Genomic DNA, 22,677 nt, shown 5'->3' on the forward strand with positions numbered 1-22,677 from the left:
GAATTCCATTCCAACACGCATGAAGGGCTCCACAAATCTCTCCATAGAATGAAATCAAATTTTTATTGGAAAGGCATGAAGGGGCACGTACGAAAATTTATCCAAGAGTGTGATGTTTGTCAAAAAAATAAGGTGGACCAAGTTAAGCCAGCGGGTTTACTCAGCCCTTTTCCAATTCCGCGCCATGTGTGGACTGATATTTCCATGGATTTTGTGGATAGCTTACCAACATCTAGAGGTAACTCTACCATTTTTGTGGTCGTTGATCGATTATCCAAATATAGCCAGTTTATTCCCATTAAACACCCTTACACGGCCACCATAGTTGACCAAATATTTTTTGACTACATATTCAAGCTTCATGGCATGCCCGAGTCTATTGTGTGTGATCGTGACTTGGTATTCACAAGTTCTTTTTGGAAGAATTTATTTTTATTAAATGAAGTTAAATTCAATTTTAGCTCGGCTTATCACCCACAAACCGACGGTCAAGCTGAAGTGGTCAACAAGACATCGGTGATGTACTTGCGGTGCTTCACGAGTTCTAAGCCCAAAGAGTGGGCGATTTGGCTTCCGTGGGCGGAATATTGTTATAATACAAGCATCCACTCTTCCACCAAAAAGACACCATTTGAAATTGTCTATGGGCGTGAACCTCCCACTTTACTTGCCTATGTTCATGGCACTTCACGTGTGGAGTCCGTTGACAAATTTTTACTTGAAAGGAATGTGGTGATTAAGGATGCCAAAGCCAATTTGAAAATTGCATAGGAGCGAAAGAAGAAATATTATGATGAGAAGCGCACGGATAGGATTTTTCAAGTGGGTGAATTTGTCTACTTAAAATTGCGCCCATATTGTCAGCTTTCATTGGCTCAACGGAAAAATCTCAAGCTTAGTCCCAAATTTTTTGGCCCATTTAAAATCTTATCCAAGATTGGCACCGTTGCATATAAATTGGAGTTACCCCCCGAATCTAAATTACATCCAATTTTCCATGTTTCACTCCTAAAAAAAAGTATTGGAGATCAAAACATTGCTACTCCCACGTTGCCTCCCATAACTGAAGAGTCCACACCACATCCATTACCTCAAGCAGTTTTGGAAACTAGAAATGTCAAGGGGGTAGCCGAAATTCTTGTTCACTGGCAGACTTTATCACCTTCTGATGCCACATGGGAGAATCAAGCTGATTTCAAGGCACGATTTCCATATTTTTTCCTTGAGGACAAGGAAAATTTTAAGGGAGGAGGAGCTATTAGGGACCCCACGAATGATGGAGAAAGATTGGCCAGCTGCCTTATTTAGTTTCTGCTAAATTGTTGTCTTTTCTTTTCAATAAATGTTGTCTTTCTTTTGCAATAAATGCTGCCTAAATTATTCACGTAGATGTTGCTTTCCTTGATTGAGAAATGTATTTCAATGTAATGGATGTTCAGCTATTTAAACGCTTGAGGTCAAGAATAAAATTATCGGATGAGTATTATCTTCAATCTTGTGTTGATTGAGAGTTGTGGTTTTCCTCGAATTAAACCAACTAAGGAGGCCTAGGATCCCTTGAAGTATCCTACAAAATTACCATCATAGGTAGAGCACGCAAGGACGATCTTTGTTCTCTACCCGTTCACAAACCCTCTACGAGGTCGCAAACTCTGGCACGTAACAATATGTTTCTTATTTCTCTCTCTCTCTTCACACCACCGACGGTATCGGCAAATCGACCTAAAGAAAATGAGATCGACGTCAACGATTTTCTTCCTCTTCAACGAACAGCTTCGATCAAGATATTCTTTTTTTTTTTTAGTATTTTGGTACGGTTTTGGTTTGGACCAAAACAGCACCAAGTACTTTGGTTTTCACCCCTAACTTGAGTTCAAAAGTGTGAATAAATATGTTATATAAAAAAAAATAATAAACTGTGAATAAATATTAAATATCACAATTACATATATTTTTATATCAATTAAAAATATCCGATTTAACGTTTCTTAATTGCCAATAAATAATCAAAGAAGTGGAGGCAGAAGACGCAATCGACGGTTTTCATCCAAGGCATGTTCGCACTGACCAGAGGGTTTAACCAGAAGCTCCTCACCTTCCCCAGACATCTCACTCGTCGTCTCATGGCCACCAACGCCTCCCTTAAGCGCGTCGGCACTCACAATGGAAGTTTCCACTGCGACGAGGCGCTAGGCTGCTTCATGATTCGCCTCACCAATAGGTTCTCCAACGCCGAAATCGTTCGCACCCGTGATGCCCAGGTTCGTCCCCCGAAACGATTTATTATTTTCCGCCACCAAAAAGATATTGGTGGAAATAGATAATCAAGTAGGAAGAAAAAGTTGGTATCTTTTTTTTTTCCCCCTTCTAAAAGCTATTGTTCGAAGACGTAGTTCCTAGGATCTTCAGAAATTCTCAGTAGCTAAATGGGGAGTTTTTTTGGTTGGCGAGAGGACGGAGGAAAATCAAAGCAAGTAGAAAGAGAAGTTGGAATCCTTTTGTGGGAGCCAGTGGTTTGAATCTGCTGTTCGTAGGATTTCGTATATTTACTTGCCTTAATGTGTTTTCAGTGGCTAAATGTGTAGCCCAAAGGTTGCCGAGGAATTGTTGAATCGGTTAATGAAAAATTAAAAGTTTCGGAATTAAGTATATAATCTCTTGTTGAGGCTTCTTTCTGTGGGGGCTGTAGGGAGATTTTGTTTTAAGTGTTCCACGTGAAGGCGATATCATTTTTCCAATCGGTTCTGAGAGTTGCAGGTATTGGAGGGTCTCGATGCAGTTCTTGATGTTGGGGGTGTATATGATCCAGTTCGGGATCGGTATGATCATCACCAGAAAGGCTTTGATGAGGTTTTTGGGCACGGCTTCTACACTAAGCTCAGTAGTGCTGGTCTTGTCTACAAGGTAATCCTCTGTTAAAAAGCGCAACATTGGTAGTTTATACGTGGGAAATGGGTGTATCTGATGCAGTTTGGTTTAGTTTTATTTGACCAATGATTCAGAATTTGCATTTTCTTGATTCGAATCTAATTTGCCTCTCTGTTACATTGTTGGTGTCTAGCATTTTGGAAAGGAGATAATAGCCAAGGAGCTTCAACTCGATGAAGGGCACCCAGATGTGAATCGGTTATTTCTGGCTATATACAAGAGCTTCATGGAGGTAGGTACTAGTTACCAGTTTATACATTTTGGTATGGCCATGCATCTATGAGCAGCTTATATTCAATGAAGTTTTTACTACTTCCCGGGGTCTTTTGAATGTAGATGTTTGTTGGTTGCATAACTTCAAAATCAGCCTCATAGCTTTGGAAATATGACCATCTTACTCATCTGCAGAAAGTTTCAAATGTGTTAGATTCTTGTCATTTCTAACTGGTGGTCAGTGAAGTATTCATTGAATTTTATTTATTCTTGCAGGCAATTGATGCTATTGACAATGGGATAAATCAGTTTGATACAGAGAAACCTCCAAGATATGTGAATAATACACACTTATCTTCCAGAGTTGGAAGATTCAATTTGGATTGGATAGAACCTGATCAATCACCTGAGAGGGAGAATGAAGCCTTTCAAAGAGCAATGGCTCTGGTTGGCAGTGAGTTTTTAGATGTGAGGCTTTGACATGGTTAATGGATAAGCTTTTTCTTTTTTCTTTTTGGTAATTACCAGATACCAGCAAAGGATAGAGATTTTAAAAATGGGTCATAGCTATTGTATTTCTTTTTTGTTTCGTGTGGTACCCATGCAATATAACAACTCTTTTCAACTTTTCAGAGTGTTCGGTATCATGCAACATCATGGTTACCAGCAAGGTCAATTGTAGCTGAGTGTCTTGCAGCAAGACAGGATATTGATCCTAGTGGAGAAATTATGGTTTTGACTAGATTCTGTCCTGTAAGCTGCATTGCTTATCTTCCTCTTTGCCTGCACAATGTTGTTAGTCTAAAACTGCTTCATATCCATGTTCAATCTATCTGTGGAATGTTTCATTCCTTTAATGTTTCTTATACTCCTTTCTGTTCTTTTCTTTTCTTTATTGTAAAAAATTCTCATTCTTTGATTCTATGTCTTCTTTATTTGGTAATGGGTAGAGAGAATCAATAATTACTGCAATTGACTTGCCGTAGATTTTTCTTAAATAAAAGCATGTTGCTTAAGATACCAGTTTCTATGTTAAACAATGGTATCTACATGACTACATCAATTATGTAATTCATGTTCAGAATCTGAAAACTCATGCTGCAGAGAATATCAAGCACTATATTATGTCAAACAGCAGCATATACACAAGTGGTCTACTTGATGTTCAGAAGACCTTAACGTGGTTTTTTGCCCTGCAGTGGAAGCTTCACTTATTTGAGCTGGAGGACGAGATGAAGCTTGACCCTCCTATCAAATATGTTCTGTATCAGGTAGTTATATCCATCTTCTGCACTTGTTTTCAGTAAGAAATAAATTTTTAATTACCGATAAAAATAAATAAGTAAATAAATAAATTTTCAATTATGTGAATAGAATTTGGGGAATTTGTTTGCATGTTGCTGTCTAGCTCTTTTCCACATGTGAAGACCTTTAGTGAGTCTCCTGGTTACAATTAACTTCAAAGGAAAGGTTTCTATGATGAGTTTTAACTTTCAAGCATACCCTGTTGAATGTGGTGTTAGTTCCGAATCCCAGAGAGAGTCGATGACTTTTCAGTTATATCAAATAAATGCCATTGACCATTTTTCTAAATACCAAACTTATTTGAGTTAAGTTTGCGGTTTGCCTGTCTATCTCCTAATTGCATATTTTTTTATGGGGAGTTCTGAAAATGTTTATTGCAATTCAATCTCCAGGATGACAGGAGCAAAACCTGGAGAGTTCAGGCAATGGCAGTGTCTCCAGATAGGTTTGAGAGCAGAAAGCCTCTACCTTCTAAATGGCGAGGTTTGAGGGATGATGAACTCTCAAAGGAGGCAGGTATTCCGGGTTGCGTATTTGTCCATATGAGTGGGTTTATTGGTGGGAATCAAAGCTATGAGGGTGCTCTGGCCATGGCAAAAGCTGCTTTAAAGCTCTAATTGAAGAATAGCGATTTACATCAGCATCATTATTAGTTTGGATAGAGTAAGATAGACTTTTGTGGCATTTAAGCAGGATCTCTACTAATTTGCTTATGACCCTATCCATTTTATGTGATCTGGGCAGAAATTGTGTCGTCCCAAATGTTTTCTCAGAACTTGTTTTGGACTTGCTTTGTAAGATTTCAATCGTTGTCTTTTATTCATTTCATCTGAACACGGGTGATTTTTGTGGTCATTTTGATGAACTTTTACAGACAGAATGTTCTCTAATGTGCATTATATTAACCTAAGCTCTTCTGGAATTCACAATTTGACGATGCTGCTAAATAACTATGTCCAAGTTTGCTAGCAATTGGTTGAATTGAATTCCGTTCAAGCAATGTGGAAGCTTTTCAATGGGCTCTAAAGCCCACGTGCAAGGTGACAAATGATGTAAAAATCCTATTTGTTTTTTTCATCTACTCCTAAAATTCCTTCCTAGTAAACAGTGGGTCTAGGTCTTCCTCTGAAATCCGCTCTCCCCTCCCCGTCTTCTCGGTAAGGCTATCATTTTCCTCATTTTCCTTTAAGAAGTCGCAAACAAACTGTGGCAGCAATGGCTGCTCTCACCTATCCCGCCGCCGCCGCCGCCGCCGCCACTTCGTCGCTCTCAACCCTCAGAAGAAAGCCCTTCGCTTTCAACCCCTCCAAGTTTTTATCCTTCTCTTCCCAAACCCAAAACCCCTCCACCACCTTGAGAAGCTTAACGCCTCTTAAATCCTCTACAAACCCCACCGCCGCCACCCCAGATCTCTCCTCCATCACCTCTTCCACCACTTCCCAAAGCCTCAAATCCCGTCTCCATAGCGGTGAGACCCTCTACGGCATCTTCCTCCTCAGCTTTTCCCCAACCTTCGCCGAGATTGCCGGCCTCGCCGGCTATGACTTCGTCGTGGTCGACATGGAACACGGCCCCGGTGGCGTCACCGACGCACTCTCCTGCATCCGCGCGCTCGCCGCCACCGGTACCCCGGCGATTCTCCGATTACCGGACAACTGCCCCATCTGGGCCAAGAAAGCGCTCGATATCGGTCCACATGGGATCATGTTTCCGATGATCGAAGGCCCAAAGGCCGCCAAAAAAGCGGTCTCGTACTGTCGGTTTCCGCCCAAAGGAGTGCGGGGGTCGGCCCACACGGTGGTGAGGGCGTCGAGCTACGGGATCGACGAAGGGTATCTGGGTAATTACGAAGACGAGCTGCTGATCATGTGCCAGGTGGAGTCCGAGGAGGGGGTAAAACGAATCGAGGAGATCGCGGCCGTCGACGGGGTCGACTGCATTCAAATGGGGCCGTTAGATCTGAGCGCGAGCATGGGGTACCTCTGGGATCCGGGGAACAAGAAGGTGAAGGATATGATGAGGACGGCGGAGAAGGCCGTGCTGGCGGTGGGGCCCAAACCTACCGGCGGGAAAGGTGGGGCATACTTGTCAGGTTTTGCGATGCCATTCGATGGCCCTGATGATCTGAGGAAGCGCGGATATCACATGGTATCAGGCGCCGTCGACGTTGGGCTTTTCCGGACAGCTGCCGTGGAGGATGTCAAGAGGTTTAAGATGGGTTTGATGGACGGCTCTAATGATGATGAAGATGAGCAGCAGGATGGCGGAGACGCAGATGACAAGTACTGGAGCGAATGAGAAACCAAAAAAGAACAAAAAAAGGCCTTTTTGGAAATTTTGGCATTACTCATTGCTTTTCTGCAACTCTGAATTCTCTCATTTTCATCTTTTCTTCTTTGATCGTAAATGTAATGGGATTGTTCTGATTCTCGCACTTTTTTCTCCTGGGTCTTTTGCCAAGACACAATAATTTTGGCTTAGGCTTCATTTTTCTTCAAAAATCTTAGCAAAACAGAAAAATTATGATTTTAATTGCATGTGAAAGTATAACCAAAATGTGCAATTGTAATCTGAGAAATGTCAGAACTAACAAAAAAATAATTCTTCAAACTCATAAATTTTGAACACAATGCTTGTATCCAATGATTCCAATTGGAAAGGAATGAATAGATGGGTAAAAAAATGAGTTAGGAGGAGGAAAAGTTGACTGCTAGGATGGGTTTGCAACGACACCAGATGGGCCTGATGAGCAGAAGAAGCTTGGATTGTATGTGTGCGGTGCTGTTGAAGTGGGCTTTGGTTAGGACTGCTGCTGTTGAGGATGTCAAATGAAACTATAGCCATCATGATGGTACTACCATCACAACAGTGTAATGTCATGGCTCCAATTTGCAATAAATTATTGATAAAGAGTTTTTGAAACAATATATGTTTGATTATCCAAAAAGATTAGGAATCATTTTGTTGTGTTTTTTACTTTTTTCCATATAGATATATCATCTGACCATCCATGCTACCCATCTCTAGGATTGTCTCACAAACCACATTTCAAGATGACCATTCTCTTCTATTCTGGCTTACATTTTGTATCCATTTCTGTTTCTTTTCTATCTTTTGTTATGGCATTATGAAAGTGTTAGCGGAAATTATTCAATCAAAAAATGAAAAAAGAACATCAAGCTGGGGACACTTTGTCGGTTTCGCACTAGTTTTTTATTCAAATTGACAGAAAAGCTTGAGCCCCAGACGACCAACCATGTGAAGGGAGAGGCTGCACAGCTATCTCTAGCCTTCTCCACATGATTACAAGATTATACAAAAAAGTGAATAATGCACCTAACAGTGTTGAGAAAAGAGTGAAACATCCCCAACTCTCCCTTTCCCAGTTCCAGGACTTATTCTGAACTGCTCTCAGAGTCAGGGATGCTGACCATCCAACTGGCCCATGTGCCATTATTAGCAACATGATTGATCTATTTCCCAATTTTTACCTTCTTGAAGATCAGCTCAATTTCCGCATCTATCTAGACTCCAAAGTCTAGAGATCTTTATTCTTCATCATAAATTTCGTTCACCTTTGGACTTCTTACCTACATGGGTGTGAACATCTATTGTCAACTAGGAAGAGGAGGGGCATTCGGGTAAATCTTCTTCAATTCGTCGCCTTTTGCTAAACCAATCAGTCTGCAGATCCTCGAGCCAATAAAATTCAGCCCTCAAAGTGTCCTGATTCTGAGTCTCTGACTATCAGATTTGAGAAAGAGAGGGTGTAATATGTATGGCCGCCAATCTTAGAACAAGTAATATGTATTATCACTTCTTGTTGGCTTTCCAGTTCCTTGTTTTGCTGCAAACCAGATCAGTCTCTTGTTACCAATACAAGGTTGGAGATTTAGATGCTTGGGGAATACCCACTTCAGCAAAACCACTAGTCTACACACAATGGTCCAAGTATCATACCTTCAAGATTGGAGATTCTCTCTGTAAGTTTCTATAATCATCTCTCTCTCTTCCTTTCAGCATCCATGGTTTGTTGTTCCAAAAAAAAAAAAAAAAACTAGAAAAAAGAGTTTATCATATTGTTTTATTTTTTCGATCTTTCATAGCTTCAGAATCATCCTCATGTTCTTCTCTTTCTGTTTATTCAGTGTTTTTATACCCACCAAGTCAGGATTCAGTGATACAAGTAACGGAACAATCCTACAACAACTGCAACATTAAAGATCCAATCTTGTACATGAACAATGGAAACTCTCTTTTCAACGTCACCAAATATGGGGAATTCTACTTCACCAGTGGAGAGCAGGGCCACTGCGAGAAGAAGCAAAAGCTCCACATTTCTGTGCTTTCTGGAAATGGGTCTTCTGTAGATTCTCCTTCATATGGTCCGAGTGCATTGCCAGAAATCTCACCCTCTTACCCCACTGTTTTTGGTACGATGCCACAACCACCTTCTTCTTCTCCTCCACCAAGCTTTCCGGTATTCATGGCAGCCCTCGCTTTATTTGCTGTATCTGCACTGGTCGGTGGCATCATGTGAGGAACATCATTATTTTGTACTTTGAACCCAAGTGTGAGAGATTATCCTTTGTTCCTCTTGAAATTGATTATTTTTTTCCCTTTTATTATTGGTTCAAAGATCTGTGATCAATTTCCATATTGGTTAATATGAAGATTTTGGCAATTGGTGGTTCTTCCAAAGAAGTTAGAAATGTATCAATGAACTGTACAGAGAACAAACCCTCTTTAGCTCTTTTGCAATAAAAGATGGACACCGAGTTCATCTTTCGATGTAAAAGAACAAAAAGAAAGAAATCAATCTGTACAGGTCCAAGACAACGCAAGCCGATGTTATCGGGAGTGTACCCTGTTCCATTAAACTTAAGTTATGTATTTGGCAGCTGGAAGTGGACGTTGTCTCCTGACAGTTCATCTCTTTGGGTCACACAATATATGAATAGGAAAATAGTTCTACAGGGCAGCCGGCAACTATCATTGCATTGACACATGCAAAATTACCAATTCTTCTGTAACATGGCAACTATATAAAAGCACCCACCAAATCACCTCATATCATTAACGTGAAAGTCAAATATAGTCCATATCTTCTGTTAAAATATCTGCCAATTGTTGCATCCATTTTTAGCAAAAGAACTAAAGGATATTTTGAAACAAAAGGAAACATCTTTGTTTTGTTTTGGTGTCTCGGGCTCTGGGGAGTGTTTTATATGGTAACATCTGGTCGTGTTTGGTAACTGGTAAGTAGTTTGGGTTAGTTTTAGCCAGGTATTTCAAAAGAAAATATTTTTAGTGTGAGTTGTGAAATTTAAAAAAGAATTATTACAGACACAAAGAGATTATATAAAAATAAATTTAAAAACTAACGTGGTTTTATGTGATATATTAGATCTACTTAGTTAAAAGTAATTTTACAATTTAACAAATTACGTCAATTTATAAATTTCTTTTTGTATAATTCTTTTGTGACTAAAATATTTCTCAATTTAAAAAGAAAAGAAAATGAGAGGAATAACGTCCTGATGGTCAAGGTTTGAATTTTGAGATTGTACTAACATCCAAGAAAGAGATAATTAGGGGTAGTAATATGAGACATGACTCTTAAAACTAACATGAACACGATACAAAATTAGCATATTTGTATTTGAAGATACAAAATTTGTATACGAATACACTTGTTGCTTTCTTATACGAATACACCTGTTATATAATAGCATAGCCCCTCGTACGAGTGAAAAATACAAAATTCCCAACATTTTGAAGATACAAAGGATATTTATCCCTTGAAAGAGAGGAAGCAAGAAAATAGTTTCTCCTTGGCCTGTGTCAAAATGGGAGGAAAAAGGACCATGGGGCATGTATTTTTTTCGTCCAATCATTTTACTTGCAAGTCAATGTAAAGAACACACAATTCACATTATTAATATGACACAATTTAATTTATAACTTTTAAAATTTTAAAATTTATTACAAATCACAAATTATGCCAATAAGTAGTAAGGAAAATATGTCTTTTACACAAGCTTGCAAATAAAATTAGATTGTGTTTGAATGTTGAGTTGAACTCAACTAAATTGAGTTCTTTATGAATAATAATGAATTGAATAGTGGAGGGAGTTAATGTGAGGCTTATCTAAACTAAGTTTAAAGTGTGTTTAGATGTTAAGATGAATTTAATACTTTTTATAAAAAATTGAAAAATGTTATAGGTCTTATATATAAAAATATTTTAAGTTGAAAAAGATTGTGAGTCCCACATGTAAGAAGGTTTTGAGTTGAGATAAATTTAATAATTTGAGAATTGAGTATTTAGATGTTAGACTCAATTTAAAATTAGACTGAACTCAACTGAATTTGATAACCAAACGTGGCCTTAATGTTGTTAAGAACAAATATGGCGCATGAATTGATCTGGAAAGGTACCAAGTCGCTTGTTCATAGTCAAAACAGAAGATATTTATAGATTGCTGGACTTGATACTTGAGAGGCTATTTAAAAGCATCTTAATTTCCCACAAGTACTTATAAAGTCGGTATCACCCAGATCGACTTGATGAAACTGTTTGGAAAACAAATTTCCAAAGGCTTTATCAAAACCGTCTAAGGCAACTAGTTTTACTACTACTAGATCGTCTCAAGGAATCTCAGTAAAACTGGGCTGCCTATTGGAGAAGAGCATTTTCTTTCATAAAAATTCCGACGATACCCCATCTATCCTACATTTTGGAAAAGGAACAAAACATTGCAACAAGAAATCAACGGCTATGAGATACTTTCCTCAGATCAAATGTTAGTTTTACATGTTCTATCATATAATTTACACGTAGCTTACATATCAAAAAATAAGAATAATAATATTTAGTTTGCCCTAGCAAAAATATCTGATGGAGGGAGGATTTTGTTGTGCATTCTTCTAATACAATAAATAGGAACAAACCCTTGAACAAAAATGCTAAGGATCACAACAAGAAAAAGAAATTGCTAAGGATCATATACCCAGAGCACGTAACATTTTAAATTATCAGGTGGACAAGGGTGCATCCTCAAAATCTCTTAGAGCTAGCCATACACGAACGCGGAAAGTTAATGACTGTTACTCACTTGACCATGTCACCAGCTACGGTCATTGGCTTCTCTTCAGAAGCAGCATGTAGTGGTTATTGAGCTGCAGACTCTGTAAACTGCATGGCTGAGGACTTAGATGCATTTGCTGGAAAGGGACTCCTCATTTGAGCTCCAGGACCGGAGTCTACTTCCATGGCAGAAGCTCTAGGAGGGGAACTGGGTTGCACCTCCACATCTGGGTAAGCAGCCTTGAACCTCGCTCGCAGACCTTCGTCAACTAATCTTACTCCATTCAATTGATTACCGAGTGACATCCACCTGGTACATGACATTTCAGGAGTAATCAGGAAACCAAACAAGGAGCAAAATAAACCCCATATACCAAATATGCGAAAAACTGTATAGAATATTTCTCTATCACAAATTGGAAACCAAGATAACCCTGGATCCCCGGCCAGGCAACTCTAATTTATTCAAAATTATCTAGCCTTAAGGGCATAACAGATCCATCACAAAAAGCCCTCTAGCACCTCCATCTCATCAATTTATTGACAAAAATCTTTAAGGTTAAACAAGAATGATGCAAAGAAAATTATAATCAGCACAAGTATGAGACAAGGAAAGTAAACTACCCTGCATGAGTGTTGTGCATGCGGGCAAACAATTCGAGCTTTCTTGTCCTTGGACTTATTCTCTCCAGCATAGGGTACATCTGCAGCAATGCATTTTTATTAATTCAAGTTTGCAACCCAATCACAGGAAGCACTATGGTTAATATAAGCATACTATTAAAGGTACAAGGGAGAGCACACTAAAAAAATATAAAGATAGTCTTCTACTCACCTCATCTGGCTTACGACTTGTCTCTCGAACCTCAGCAACGATGACATCAGTATCAATGTTCCTGTTTACTTCTGGATTGCCTTTTATTCCAACAAGGCAATGCTCCTTACTGTGATTGAGCCAATGGCCTGTCCGCCCAGTTCTGATTATTCGCTGAAGTTGATTGGTCTTCACCCAAATGATCTCCTCAACACGCTTGTACCCCCAAAGTTCTAAACTGAAAAAAGGATATAGATAAGCTTGTGAGACAAGACAAATGAATAATCATATGCAGCACGTTTTAAGCTTCTCAGCCAAATACCAATAACCATCCATTCGAGGGAGTTATGAACATTATGGTAGGCAGATGGCAAAAAGTGAGAGCATACCATTCACGTCCAAGCTCCATTGCACGACCAGTGACCCATAGAAAAATTAGACCGTCAGTCTGCAATGCAGGAACATTGAGATTGCGCATTTCGTCATCAGCCATCGTCCCATAAGGCAACTCCATATGAATGTCCCATGGTGGATCTGCCATTATAACTCCAAATTGCCCTAAAATGTCCATTCTAAATGAGCGGATATCACAGTTAATCCATTGTGGTTCACCAAGTTCTACTTCTGAACAATATTCAGCACGCTTTAGTGGTTTGGGAGGAGGAAGCATGTCTGGCATTTGGTCTATCTCATAATGAACATACTTGCATGTCTGTCAAAGATATATAACTCCATGTAAACGACAAAGAAGTAAAAAAGAAATAGTGTACTAAGAACCCCAATCACAATGTTGTTTCATGTGAGAAAAACTCACCTTCATGTGCCGGCAAGTATCTAGAAAAGAACAGTCTCCTAAATCAATGTCAGTATGTGGAGCAATAATTCGCCGAAAATGAACCTGGAAAGAGTAGAAATTTCAATACAAAACGAGTTTAAGTATTCATAAGTATTAAGATCAAGGTTATGTCTGGCCATATCATATGGATTGAACAAATTATCGGCACCACCAAAAGAACCAAAATGTGAAACTAGTCAAAACAAAGTCAAAAACATTCCATGAAAAATTTCTGAAAGCCGAAGCAGACAATATAGACAGCATGCAGTGAAGATGTGAAAAATGATAAACTAGAAAGGAAAACAGTCAGATGTTTTCAACCACTTAAAATATCTAGTTGACACCCTAGTGTCAAGAATGTACTTAGGTGACGAGTGAACTCCCATCTGTACGATGAAAGCCAATGACTTGCACTGTATTGACTAGTGACATACTTAGTGTGAGCTCCAGCACTTCATAAGACCAGATGATTGAGGTTTTTAGAGATTGATTTGAGTAATAACTTTATCAAGAAATTTTATTTTATTCTCGGATTGAATCAACTCTATTCAGAATAAAATTTTGAAGCTGACAATCCTCTTTTGTTACACTGTATTCTATTTTCTTTAAAATAAAATGAACTCCCATCTTTACGATGAAATCCAATGACTTGCACTGTAACGCCCCAATGGAAGACGCAAACCACATGGCCTATATTCCAAAAGGACTAGTCAATAATACAATTGGAGCCTCATTGAAACCTTATAAAGAGCAAGAACTTCTCATTTTCAAGCAATGTGGGATCTCATACATCACCTACCCTTATCCATATCATAAAGGAGTATCACAATCTACCCCCCTTAAATTCCCAACGTCCTCGTTGAGCCTGTCCATTGTAGGTGGCACGTCTCAAGTCCCACATTTCTGATTGGTATCGTCTCTTACCATTTGTAACGTCCCAATGTAAGACCCAAACCACATGGCCTATACTCCAAAAGGACTAGTCAATGATACAATTAGAATCTCATTGGAACCTTATAAAGAGCAACAACTTCTCATTCCCAAGCAATGTGGGATCTCATACATCACCTACCCTTATCCATATCATACGGGGTATCACATGCACTGGATTGACTAGTGACATGCTTAGTGTGAGCTCCAGCACTTCATAAGACCAGATGATTGAGGTTTTTAGAGATTGATTTGAGTAATAACTTTATCAAGAAATTTTATTTTATTTTCGGATTGAATCAACTCTATTCAGAATAAAATTTGAAGCTGACAATCCTCTTTTGTTACACTGTGTTCTATTTTCTTTAAAATAGAAACAACTCTACTAACTAACCTTCTCGCATGCCATAAAGGAACCAGATTGACGCCGACAATCCTCTTTTGTAAGGGAAGAACAGTACTCCTTCAGGTTCGGCCCACCTATGGTTTTGAACTGAAAAATAAAAACGAAAAAGTAAATAGAGTAGACATTATTGCACCAGCAAAAGTATCCGTTTCCTGAGATACAACTAATGCCTGCAGATACAAGTAAACAAGGATTTTTAACGAAAAAATAAATATGGCCTTCCAGATAGCAGTATATATCAAACATAAACAATCGTATAAGAGGCTTTTCAAAAGATTGAAAAAACCTTTTCAGCGACAGCAGTTTCCCTTGCAGTAGGCCGGTGAATGAGGTCCAGAAGCTCCTCACCAGTCTTTGATTTCTGCATCTCCATAAAAGATTTCTTTTTCAACAATGCTTCGAGATCCTTCATATCATCTTCTTCAGTCCTAAGCTTCTGCATCACACCAATTGGCCTATGCATGGGATGAACACCTACCCCTCTGCCCATTCCAACCATTCCCATAACTCCTCTCGCACCCCTCGGACCCAAGGGTGGCAATCCCGGCATAAGTGGCTCGCCGGGTCCCATCCACATATCCGGCATTGGCCTCTGAGCAGGTCCACCTCCTCCCATTCCAAACAGTCCAACCCCACCATTCACATCTAGCAATGGCTGCTGTTGACTCTGATACTGATTCGCATTCCCGTCGCTACCCAAAATCGAGTGCTTGCTCTCTGGCAATTCCCTCAGAAGCCGAGTTCGGTCAATCCCCAAGACCATGACCCTGGATTTCCCACTCACTTCAAAGGCCTCCAATTCAACCCCACCATTATCCTCACCGATCGACCTCAACGCCATCTCCACCGCCAGTATCGCTCCGGACTCCCCACCCAACTCTCTCAACGCCGCTCTTTCGCCAGGCGTCGCCGTTTGGTCGTTCTCCAGCTTCCTCAACACAGTCGAAGAATCGATTGGCGCGAAAGGGACCCGACCCAACAAACACACGGCCACCATCGACCGCACCACCGAGAGGGGACTCCCGCTCTCGTCAACACCACTGGGTTCGCTCTCTGGTTGGCGTGCCGGAACGGGAGCTGGGTTCTGGGTTATGGCTGGGAACGTTGGTTTGTTAGTGGGTTTGACTAGGCTAGGGTTGGGGTTTGGGAGCGTGGGTGTGGGGGTGGGAGTGAAGGGGCGGTGGTTGAAGGAGGAGACGACCTTGAGAGAGAGATCCACGGAGGACACGATGTTAGGGACTAGGGATTGAAGAGAAGCCAGAAGGTCTAGCTGGGTCTGGTGCTGTGACTCCATGCGAGCTCGGAGTTGTTGATGGACGTCTTTGATTCTGGCTATGGTGTCTTCATTACCGTCCAATCTGGATTCCATCGTTTTCTCTCTGTCACTATGACTGGTACAGAAAATTCAGCAGATTAACCAAACAAACAAGGAAAACAAGGAAGTCTCTTTCTTTCTTCTTGGGATCCTTCCTTTCTTCTATTTCTTTCAATTTTCCCCTACTGCTGAAGAGAGGTTTTAAGGGCTGTGGGTTTAGGACTCTTTCAAAAGAAGACGATGAAACTGTGGCGAAGGTTTGCTTTGTTTTGCTCTAGATTTCGGATTTATTTTTAGATTTTAATTATAAAAGATTTAATGAAATAACATAAATTAGATGATAATAATAATAATAATAATAATAATAATAATAATAATAATAATAATAATAATAATAAAACCCGATAATTTTTAAGTTATATTCAGATGATATTACTAATATTAATTTTGAAAATTTTGAAAAAAAATCCTAGAAAATTTTGAAAATAGATTTCAGACTTCAAAAAATCTCTTTACTTTAGCATACTGCTAAAATCATGAATTGGTTGGTTTGAGAGATATTTTCAGGAGAGATTTGGAACCTAAATATTTTTTTTAAATAGTCTCTTTCTAGAGAGACGGGATGATCTATTGATGAGGGACTAAGAATGCTTAGTGACAAGAGCGGAATTGAAAAGATAGATGTTTTTTAAACCGAGACCTCCCATGGATTTGGGGAGATAAATGAATTTTCAGGTTTTGGGTGTAAATTGTTTATTCTCATTATCCTTATAATCCCACCAGAATCTACGAAAAAGAGTGTCCATTTTTTGGTTGTATGTTTTGGAAGCATGGCTGAAGACATGACATAGGAAGGGATAGAGCTAGCCACAACTCTAATGAGGATGGTTTTTGTAGTTTGAGAAATGATTTTTTTATTTCCAACCTTGGAGCTTGGATTGAATTCTCTCTATTAAGCCGGTCAGAAAATTCTTCCGAGCCATTCGAGATAGGTAAACCAAGATATTTAGAATTTGGAAGAGAGATTCTGAATTTAAAAATGTTTTGAATTTATTGAATGGAAACCCGAGTGGTGTTTTTACTGAAGTGGAGAGAAGATTTACTCTCATTAATACTTTGACCAAACCAGCTATTATAATTCTTAAGACAATCAGAAATATGTTGAGCATTATGAGCAGTGGCAGTTCCAAAAAGGAATAGATCATCAGCAAATAAAAGATGAGAGATAGGAGGTCCACCCCTAGAAAGTTTGATTCCTTTTATGCAGTTAAGCTGTTCCTTTTAAGCAAGGAGTCTTGACAGGACCTCACTTCCTAAGATAAAGAGGAAGGGAGAAAGTGGGTCACCTTGACGAAGACCCATTATTGAAAGAAAATGATCTTGAAGAGAGCTATTAATAAGGATAGAATAAGAAGAAATAACATAAATTAGATAATAATAATAATAATAACAATAATAATAATAATACCCGATAATCTTTAAGTTATATTCAAATGATATTACGAATATTAATTTTAAAAATTTTGAAAAAAAAAATCTTTCATAGAATTACCCTAGAAAGTTGCAGGATATGATCTCATTTTTTTTATTGCAATATTAAATAATATCATTTACATGTAATTTTAAATAATTCTATTTGAAGTCTTTTATACTATACACTATCTGACATAATTTGATTTAAAAGATAAATTTTAAAATTTAAGACTTACAAATCAAATTATGTAATATTTTGTATCTGAAAATAAATAAATATTCCTAGACTGCAGGATTTTCTCTTTACAGTAGCATTACAAAAAACAATAAATATAATTTTTTAAAATAATATAATCAGGGAGAAGAAAGGAAAGTGGCAGCCTTTTCAGTTGCTGTTTTATTCTAGAGGGTTTTGATGTTTGGCAACTTCTTCAAATTTCTGCGTCTGCCCCATTGTAGAGTCGTAGACCAATCGTCGTCCAGGTATTGAACCTGATCAATGGATGGTGCCGTTCACCAATCACTCTAAGCTTTTGTTTTTGTGTTTATGCTGCGAGAAACCGTGATACCAAGGGAACCATAACAGCAATTATGGTGCAAAAACAAGTTATAAACTATGTTGCAAACCGCCATTTATCGTGCACCCTTCTTAACAATATATTTTTTTTACGTGAGTCTCAGATTAATCTACTTTTTTCAAATAGAGTATGCAGAGACCGCATACTCCAGAATTGTATATACCATTACCTTGTTCATAATGACCGAGGGTGTTAATACTCGAAGAGGGAATTGAATGCCAGACAAAACAGATGAATAAATTGAAATCATCAAGGAAGTTCACCGAATCACTAGAACAGTCTTTTTCTATCAGCTTCATGGACATGACCAGATATCAAATTGATCAATACTAAGAAAAAAAAAAAAGAATCTGCAGATATTGCCCCAAAGTTACAATAAGGCAATTGTTAAGACTGAGGAAAAAGAATCGTAGCAAAAAAAGCTAGTATATCAATTTACAGAGGTTTTCTTCTTTGCCATCCACTTCCTTTTGGCATTCTCTATTGCTTCCTCCCTCATCCTCAGCAGCTCAATTAAACGTTGGTGATACTGCGTGTCAATTGAAGCCAGCTCCAGCTTTAGCTCACTGTCCTGATCCTCGTCTGCCAGAGATAGAGAACATATGCTCGACAAGCCCAAGGTTTTCGACATGCCAGATTCCCCCATGTTAGCTTCATAGCTTTTCTCATCATAAACCTCATACTCCAAATTGAACCCATACCCATTCAAACCTTTATGGTATTCATCAAGACTGAAGTAATTGGACTCTAAAACACTGTCATTACAGGCATCCAAGGCCATTGAGACACCATACTCGACCGATATATCCGAAACAGTAGATTCTTGATTGTCTTCATATTCCACGTCAGCCGATATTGGGAGAACATGGTGCTCAACAACTGCCTCGGCAGGGTCTTCTGCTGTCCCTGAATTTCCACCAGTTTGAAGTACATGAGAAAAGCCAAATGAACCATGTGCTTCAGATGAGCAGTTCTCAAATGAAGATTTCCATCGGGGTACAAGCTTGGTAATCAAGTTGTCAATTAACTCAGAAATGATGGCCACATCATCTTTTGACAGATCAAGTTGTTCAACCATCTCCTCAGCTATTGCAATTGCAGTATCAGAATCAAGATAAAATGCAAAATGGATGTTTCTCACCTGACCTATTAAAACCAAAGCAATATATGGTTAGCCATATTAGAGAATGGAAGAATATTATTCCACAGCACATTTACTTACCATGTGGATCCGCAATGCGCAGAGTTAATGAAGCTGTATTCTCGTCAAGTTTCTCCCCTCTTAACCTAAAGTCATTAGTCTCAGTAAACCTCTGAAACTCTAGAGTTGAACAGTCAGAAGTTCCATTGAATCTATTCATACTACAGCCAACAGAAAGCTTCTTGCAGTTTGAGTCTATTATGTCCATGACATGAGATTCTGGGTGTGGTGGGTTCACTAATACGGGCAAATTACTGGTTAATTGCAGCGAATCACAAATGAGATCCTTCGAACTTCCGGTTGCAAGGAATGGATCTTTCAACAGCTCCATTGCGGGCAATCTCATAGATGCTGGAACCAGACACTTCTCAATGAACTGCTTAACTTGGGGGTCATTCACTTTACTGAGAGAAGCAGGCTTTATACCCTACAGGGAAGAATACAAGAAAGATTATAACGGCCATTTTAAAAAAGGACATTAATCATATATACTGCAGGTGTTCACCAACTTACGGAGGTAACCTTCTTATATATTTGAGCTGGATTGTTGCACTCACTATATGGGTATTCACAGGTAACCATCTCTAGCATGCACATGCCAAAAGAATATACATCAACAAGATCATTGTATTCCTCCTCATAAAGCTCTGGAGCCATGAATTCAGGAGTGCCTGTGCAAAAAATAAAAAGATGACATGCCTCAATTAAAATGGTTTAGTCAAAGTCATAGCACTTCTAGAGAAAGGGATGTTAATACCAATTACACTTCGGGCAGTAGGCTGCTGCATGACAGTTGCTAACCCAAGATCTCCAATTTTAACTTCACCATTGTTTCCATTAACAAATATATTGTCGCATTTCAGGTCTCTGTGGATAATTGGAGGATTGTGGCCATGGAGATAGCTTAAACCTTGAAGAATCTGCCTTGCCCAATTCTTGATGGCTTTTATATCAACATGCTTATGCTTCTTGCGATATCTAAAACACAATAAAACCATGAAAGCTATAAATGAGCATTATATCCAACAAAAAATGAAAAAAAAAAATGGCAAACGGTCCACAGAACTTACAGTCTTAAACTCCCAGAACTGAACAACTCTGTTATAAGGTTGATGGTCTTGTTCTTATCATCTACCCATGAATAATAGAACTTGATGATGTTTTTGTGTTTCAAAGATTTCAGCAGATGAACCTCGGAATATAACCTCTCCAGCTGTTCTGGTGACTGCAATACATCATCAATGTTCACTTGGTTCCAAGCAACTTCTATTCCGTCAACTTCATCAAATGCCTTGTATCTATATTTAACAAGGGAGCCAAAACAGCGCAAGTTTAAACCAAGACAAATTTTTCTAATTTTAAAACCTTCAAACTAACTAATAAAACCTTACTTACAAAAAAAAAAAACTAACTAACTAATAAAACCACAAAGAAGAGAATTAAAAAAGATAGGTAAAAGAACCATACACATTCTTAACTGCTCCTCTCCCCAAGACTTCATCATACTGAAAGAATAAACGCAAAAGAAATAAAGACTATTTCACTAAATCCAACAAAATAAACAATTTGCCTCGACAACCAAGCAAGCATGATATTGAAAATGTTTGATAACATACGGTTATAAATAATAACAATATTCTTGCTGGGCATTCAAATTTTCGTCTTACTTATTTAAGATATATGATAATTAATGGTAAGAGATAAGTGGAATTTTCAAAATGAATTGGATTTCCAGAATTAAACTTATTCAATCTATTCAGGTTTATTTGATACAGACTACCAGCAATTAATACCAATTTGATATACCAAAGAATTGAAAAAAATTGACATAAAAAGATTAAAATGCAAATTAATGAATACCGAATCAAATTCGGCTGAATCTTCAAACGAAAAAACAATGACTAGAAACATAATGCAATGCTTGGTTAGTGAGATAATAAGGGAAAATCTTATCTACCAAAAATTGAAACAACGTAAATCAGAAAATCCATAATAATTAAATTACTTCTCTTTGACTTTTAATTTTCTCGGCAAACAAACACACGCTGAATTGAAAACCTAAAATTATCCATACCCGTACGTATCGTCCGGTGGGATCTTTCTCCACAACCTCACCAGCCAGAACCTCACATTTCAGACCCGCAACAAACTCCATTGCCAAAAAACGACGGCGAATTGCAATGAGAACAAAAAAGGAAGGAAAATCGAGAGGAAAACCGGTGAAACGCTATGAAGACAGTTTGGTTCTGAAACCAAGAAGACGAAGAAGAAGGAGAGGCTCTTCCGAGAATGCTTCACAGGCGACCAAATACGAATCGAATGCCGATTTTCGGAAACGGAATCGGCACCCGACGAAACTTGGCGACGACAGCTTCGATTCCATGGCCCAAGGTGGGTTGGCGATAGTTGCAGACGTCCTTATACAAGTCCCAGATTCGTCCATATGTCTATTATCTGCATGTTTTGCTGCACCAAACAACGCCAATCAAACCTCAGCGAGAGTCGAGACATAAAGGTGTGGCTAATAGGTATGCTGGGAATCGGACGCACAGCGCAGACTATAAGAACTCGAGGGAAAGAGCGGAAAGGAAGGAGCCTCGAGCTCAGAATCCTTATCATAATCATCAACGGACTTCTTAGCATGTTTGTTCAGTCGTAATGACCAAAGCGCGTGGGAATGACCTGAATACAAAAAACTCTTTTCAATCTTTTTTAATATTAAAAAATATTTAGATATATTTTTTAATAATATTATTATTTTATTATTTAAAATTATTTATTATATTTTATATAAAATTTTAAAAAAATTATAATAATGAGATAAGATGAAATATTTTTTAAATCCAATCTGCACCTTAATACTCTCTTTACTTTTTTCTTAAATAAATAGTATTAATTTGCTTCATTAATCTTTAAATTTTTTATTTTCTATATTTCGTAATTTTTTAATATTAGTTTATCTTTTGAATATATAGAGACATACATATTTAAAATAATAATAATAATTAATATGTGATTAACTTGTTTCAATTCTCTAGTCTAGAATTAGAGAATACAGTTTGAGTAATGCTATATACAATTGTAAAATACACAAAGGTCATACAATCACTTTAAAAAAGAGTAAAATTTATTCATAAAAATTTAATTTATTTTTATGTGGATCTCATATTTATTTATTTTTTTAAAAATGACTGCACAGTACTTACACACTTATAACTACAAATATCATTTTTCATATAGTTTATTATCCATGAGGAGGTGGGAAATATTCTTCAAACTTTCATAGGTTGACAAACAAAAATTAATTAATTAATTTATGGACTTGTGCATCGACAACACGATAAGCATGACCAAATGCCAATTTCATAGCATATTCCTTAACAAACTTTTGTTGTACCTATAAAAAAAAAATATTCCTTAAACATACTTTCATATCTTCTCATTTTTTGCGTTGTAATAATAATAATAATAAAAAAATCTTCCAACTCAATATGAGGAACATATATTAAAATTATATGAAAATTCTCTCAATTAAGACACGCATAATGAATTGCAGGAAAAAAATTATTAATTATGTATTTATATTTTT

The 22,677-nt window shown here is 38.0% G+C and overlaps 5 protein-coding genes across 6 annotated transcripts; 3 read left to right on the forward strand and 2 right to left on the reverse strand.

Annotated features, from left to right (window-relative positions):
* The first annotated feature begins 2,005 nt into the window (after window positions 1-2,005).
* LOC108993775 (MYG1 protein) lies at window positions 2,006-5,301 on the forward strand. Its single transcript, XM_018968796.2, has 7 exons — window positions 2,006-2,261; window positions 2,758-2,904; window positions 3,062-3,160; window positions 3,418-3,609; window positions 3,775-3,894; window positions 4,341-4,412; window positions 4,839-5,301. The coding sequence occupies exons 1-7, from the start codon at window positions 2,055-2,057 to the stop codon at window positions 5,061-5,063; spliced, it is 1,062 nt and encodes a 353-aa protein (XP_018824341.1). The 5' UTR covers window positions 2,006-2,054; the 3' UTR covers window positions 5,064-5,301.
* Window positions 5,302-5,382: 81 nt separating this feature from the next.
* Window positions 5,383-6,983, forward strand: LOC108993774 (2-keto-3-deoxy-L-rhamnonate aldolase). The gene has a single exon (XM_018968795.2). The coding sequence runs from the start codon at window positions 5,662-5,664 to the stop codon at window positions 6,742-6,744; it is 1,083 nt and encodes a 360-aa protein (XP_018824340.2). The 5' UTR covers window positions 5,383-5,661; the 3' UTR covers window positions 6,745-6,983.
* Window positions 6,984-7,652: 669 nt separating this feature from the next.
* Window positions 7,653-9,155, forward strand: LOC108993741 (mavicyanin-like). The gene is made up of 2 exons (XM_018968753.2): window positions 7,653-8,429; window positions 8,595-9,155. The coding sequence occupies exons 1-2, from the start codon at window positions 8,225-8,227 to the stop codon at window positions 8,984-8,986; spliced, it is 597 nt and encodes a 198-aa protein (XP_018824298.1). The 5' UTR covers window positions 7,653-8,224; the 3' UTR covers window positions 8,987-9,155.
* Window positions 9,156-11,205: 2,050 nt separating this feature from the next.
* On the reverse strand, window positions 11,206-16,092 carry LOC108993781 (N6-adenosine-methyltransferase MT-A70-like). The gene is made up of 7 exons (XM_018968806.2): window positions 14,808-16,092; window positions 14,510-14,608; window positions 13,165-13,248; window positions 12,740-13,062; window positions 12,372-12,588; window positions 12,161-12,240; window positions 11,206-11,846 (listed from the first exon to the last, which is right to left on the reverse strand). Exons 1-7 carry the CDS (start codon window positions 15,888-15,890, stop codon window positions 11,621-11,623), a joined length of 2,112 nt encoding a protein of 703 aa, XP_018824351.1. The 5' UTR covers window positions 15,891-16,092; the 3' UTR covers window positions 11,206-11,620.
* Window positions 16,093-18,103: 2,011 nt separating this feature from the next.
* Window positions 18,104-21,712, reverse strand: LOC108993794 (probable serine/threonine-protein kinase WNK10). Of its 2 annotated transcripts, none has more exons than XM_035694120.1 (7): window positions 21,163-21,712; window positions 20,556-20,593; window positions 20,159-20,386; window positions 19,846-20,066; window positions 19,611-19,759; window positions 19,110-19,515; window positions 18,104-19,033 (listed from the first exon to the last, which is right to left on the reverse strand). In XM_035694120.1, the coding sequence occupies exons 1-7, from the start codon at window positions 21,241-21,243 to the stop codon at window positions 18,318-18,320; spliced, it is 1,839 nt and encodes a 612-aa protein (XP_035550013.1). In that variant the 5' UTR covers window positions 21,244-21,712; the 3' UTR covers window positions 18,104-18,317. The 2 variants fall into 2 exon arrangements, with proteins under 2 accessions (XP_035550013.1, XP_018824369.2); XM_018968824.2 differs by having other exon boundaries at window positions 19,602-19,759.
* Window positions 21,713-22,677: the final 965 nt, after the last annotated feature.

This window comes from Juglans regia, chromosome 9, assembly GCF_001411555.2.
Source record: "Juglans regia cultivar Chandler chromosome 9, Walnut 2.0, whole genome shotgun sequence".
Taxonomy (NCBI): domain Eukaryota; kingdom Viridiplantae; phylum Streptophyta; class Magnoliopsida; order Fagales; family Juglandaceae; genus Juglans; species Juglans regia.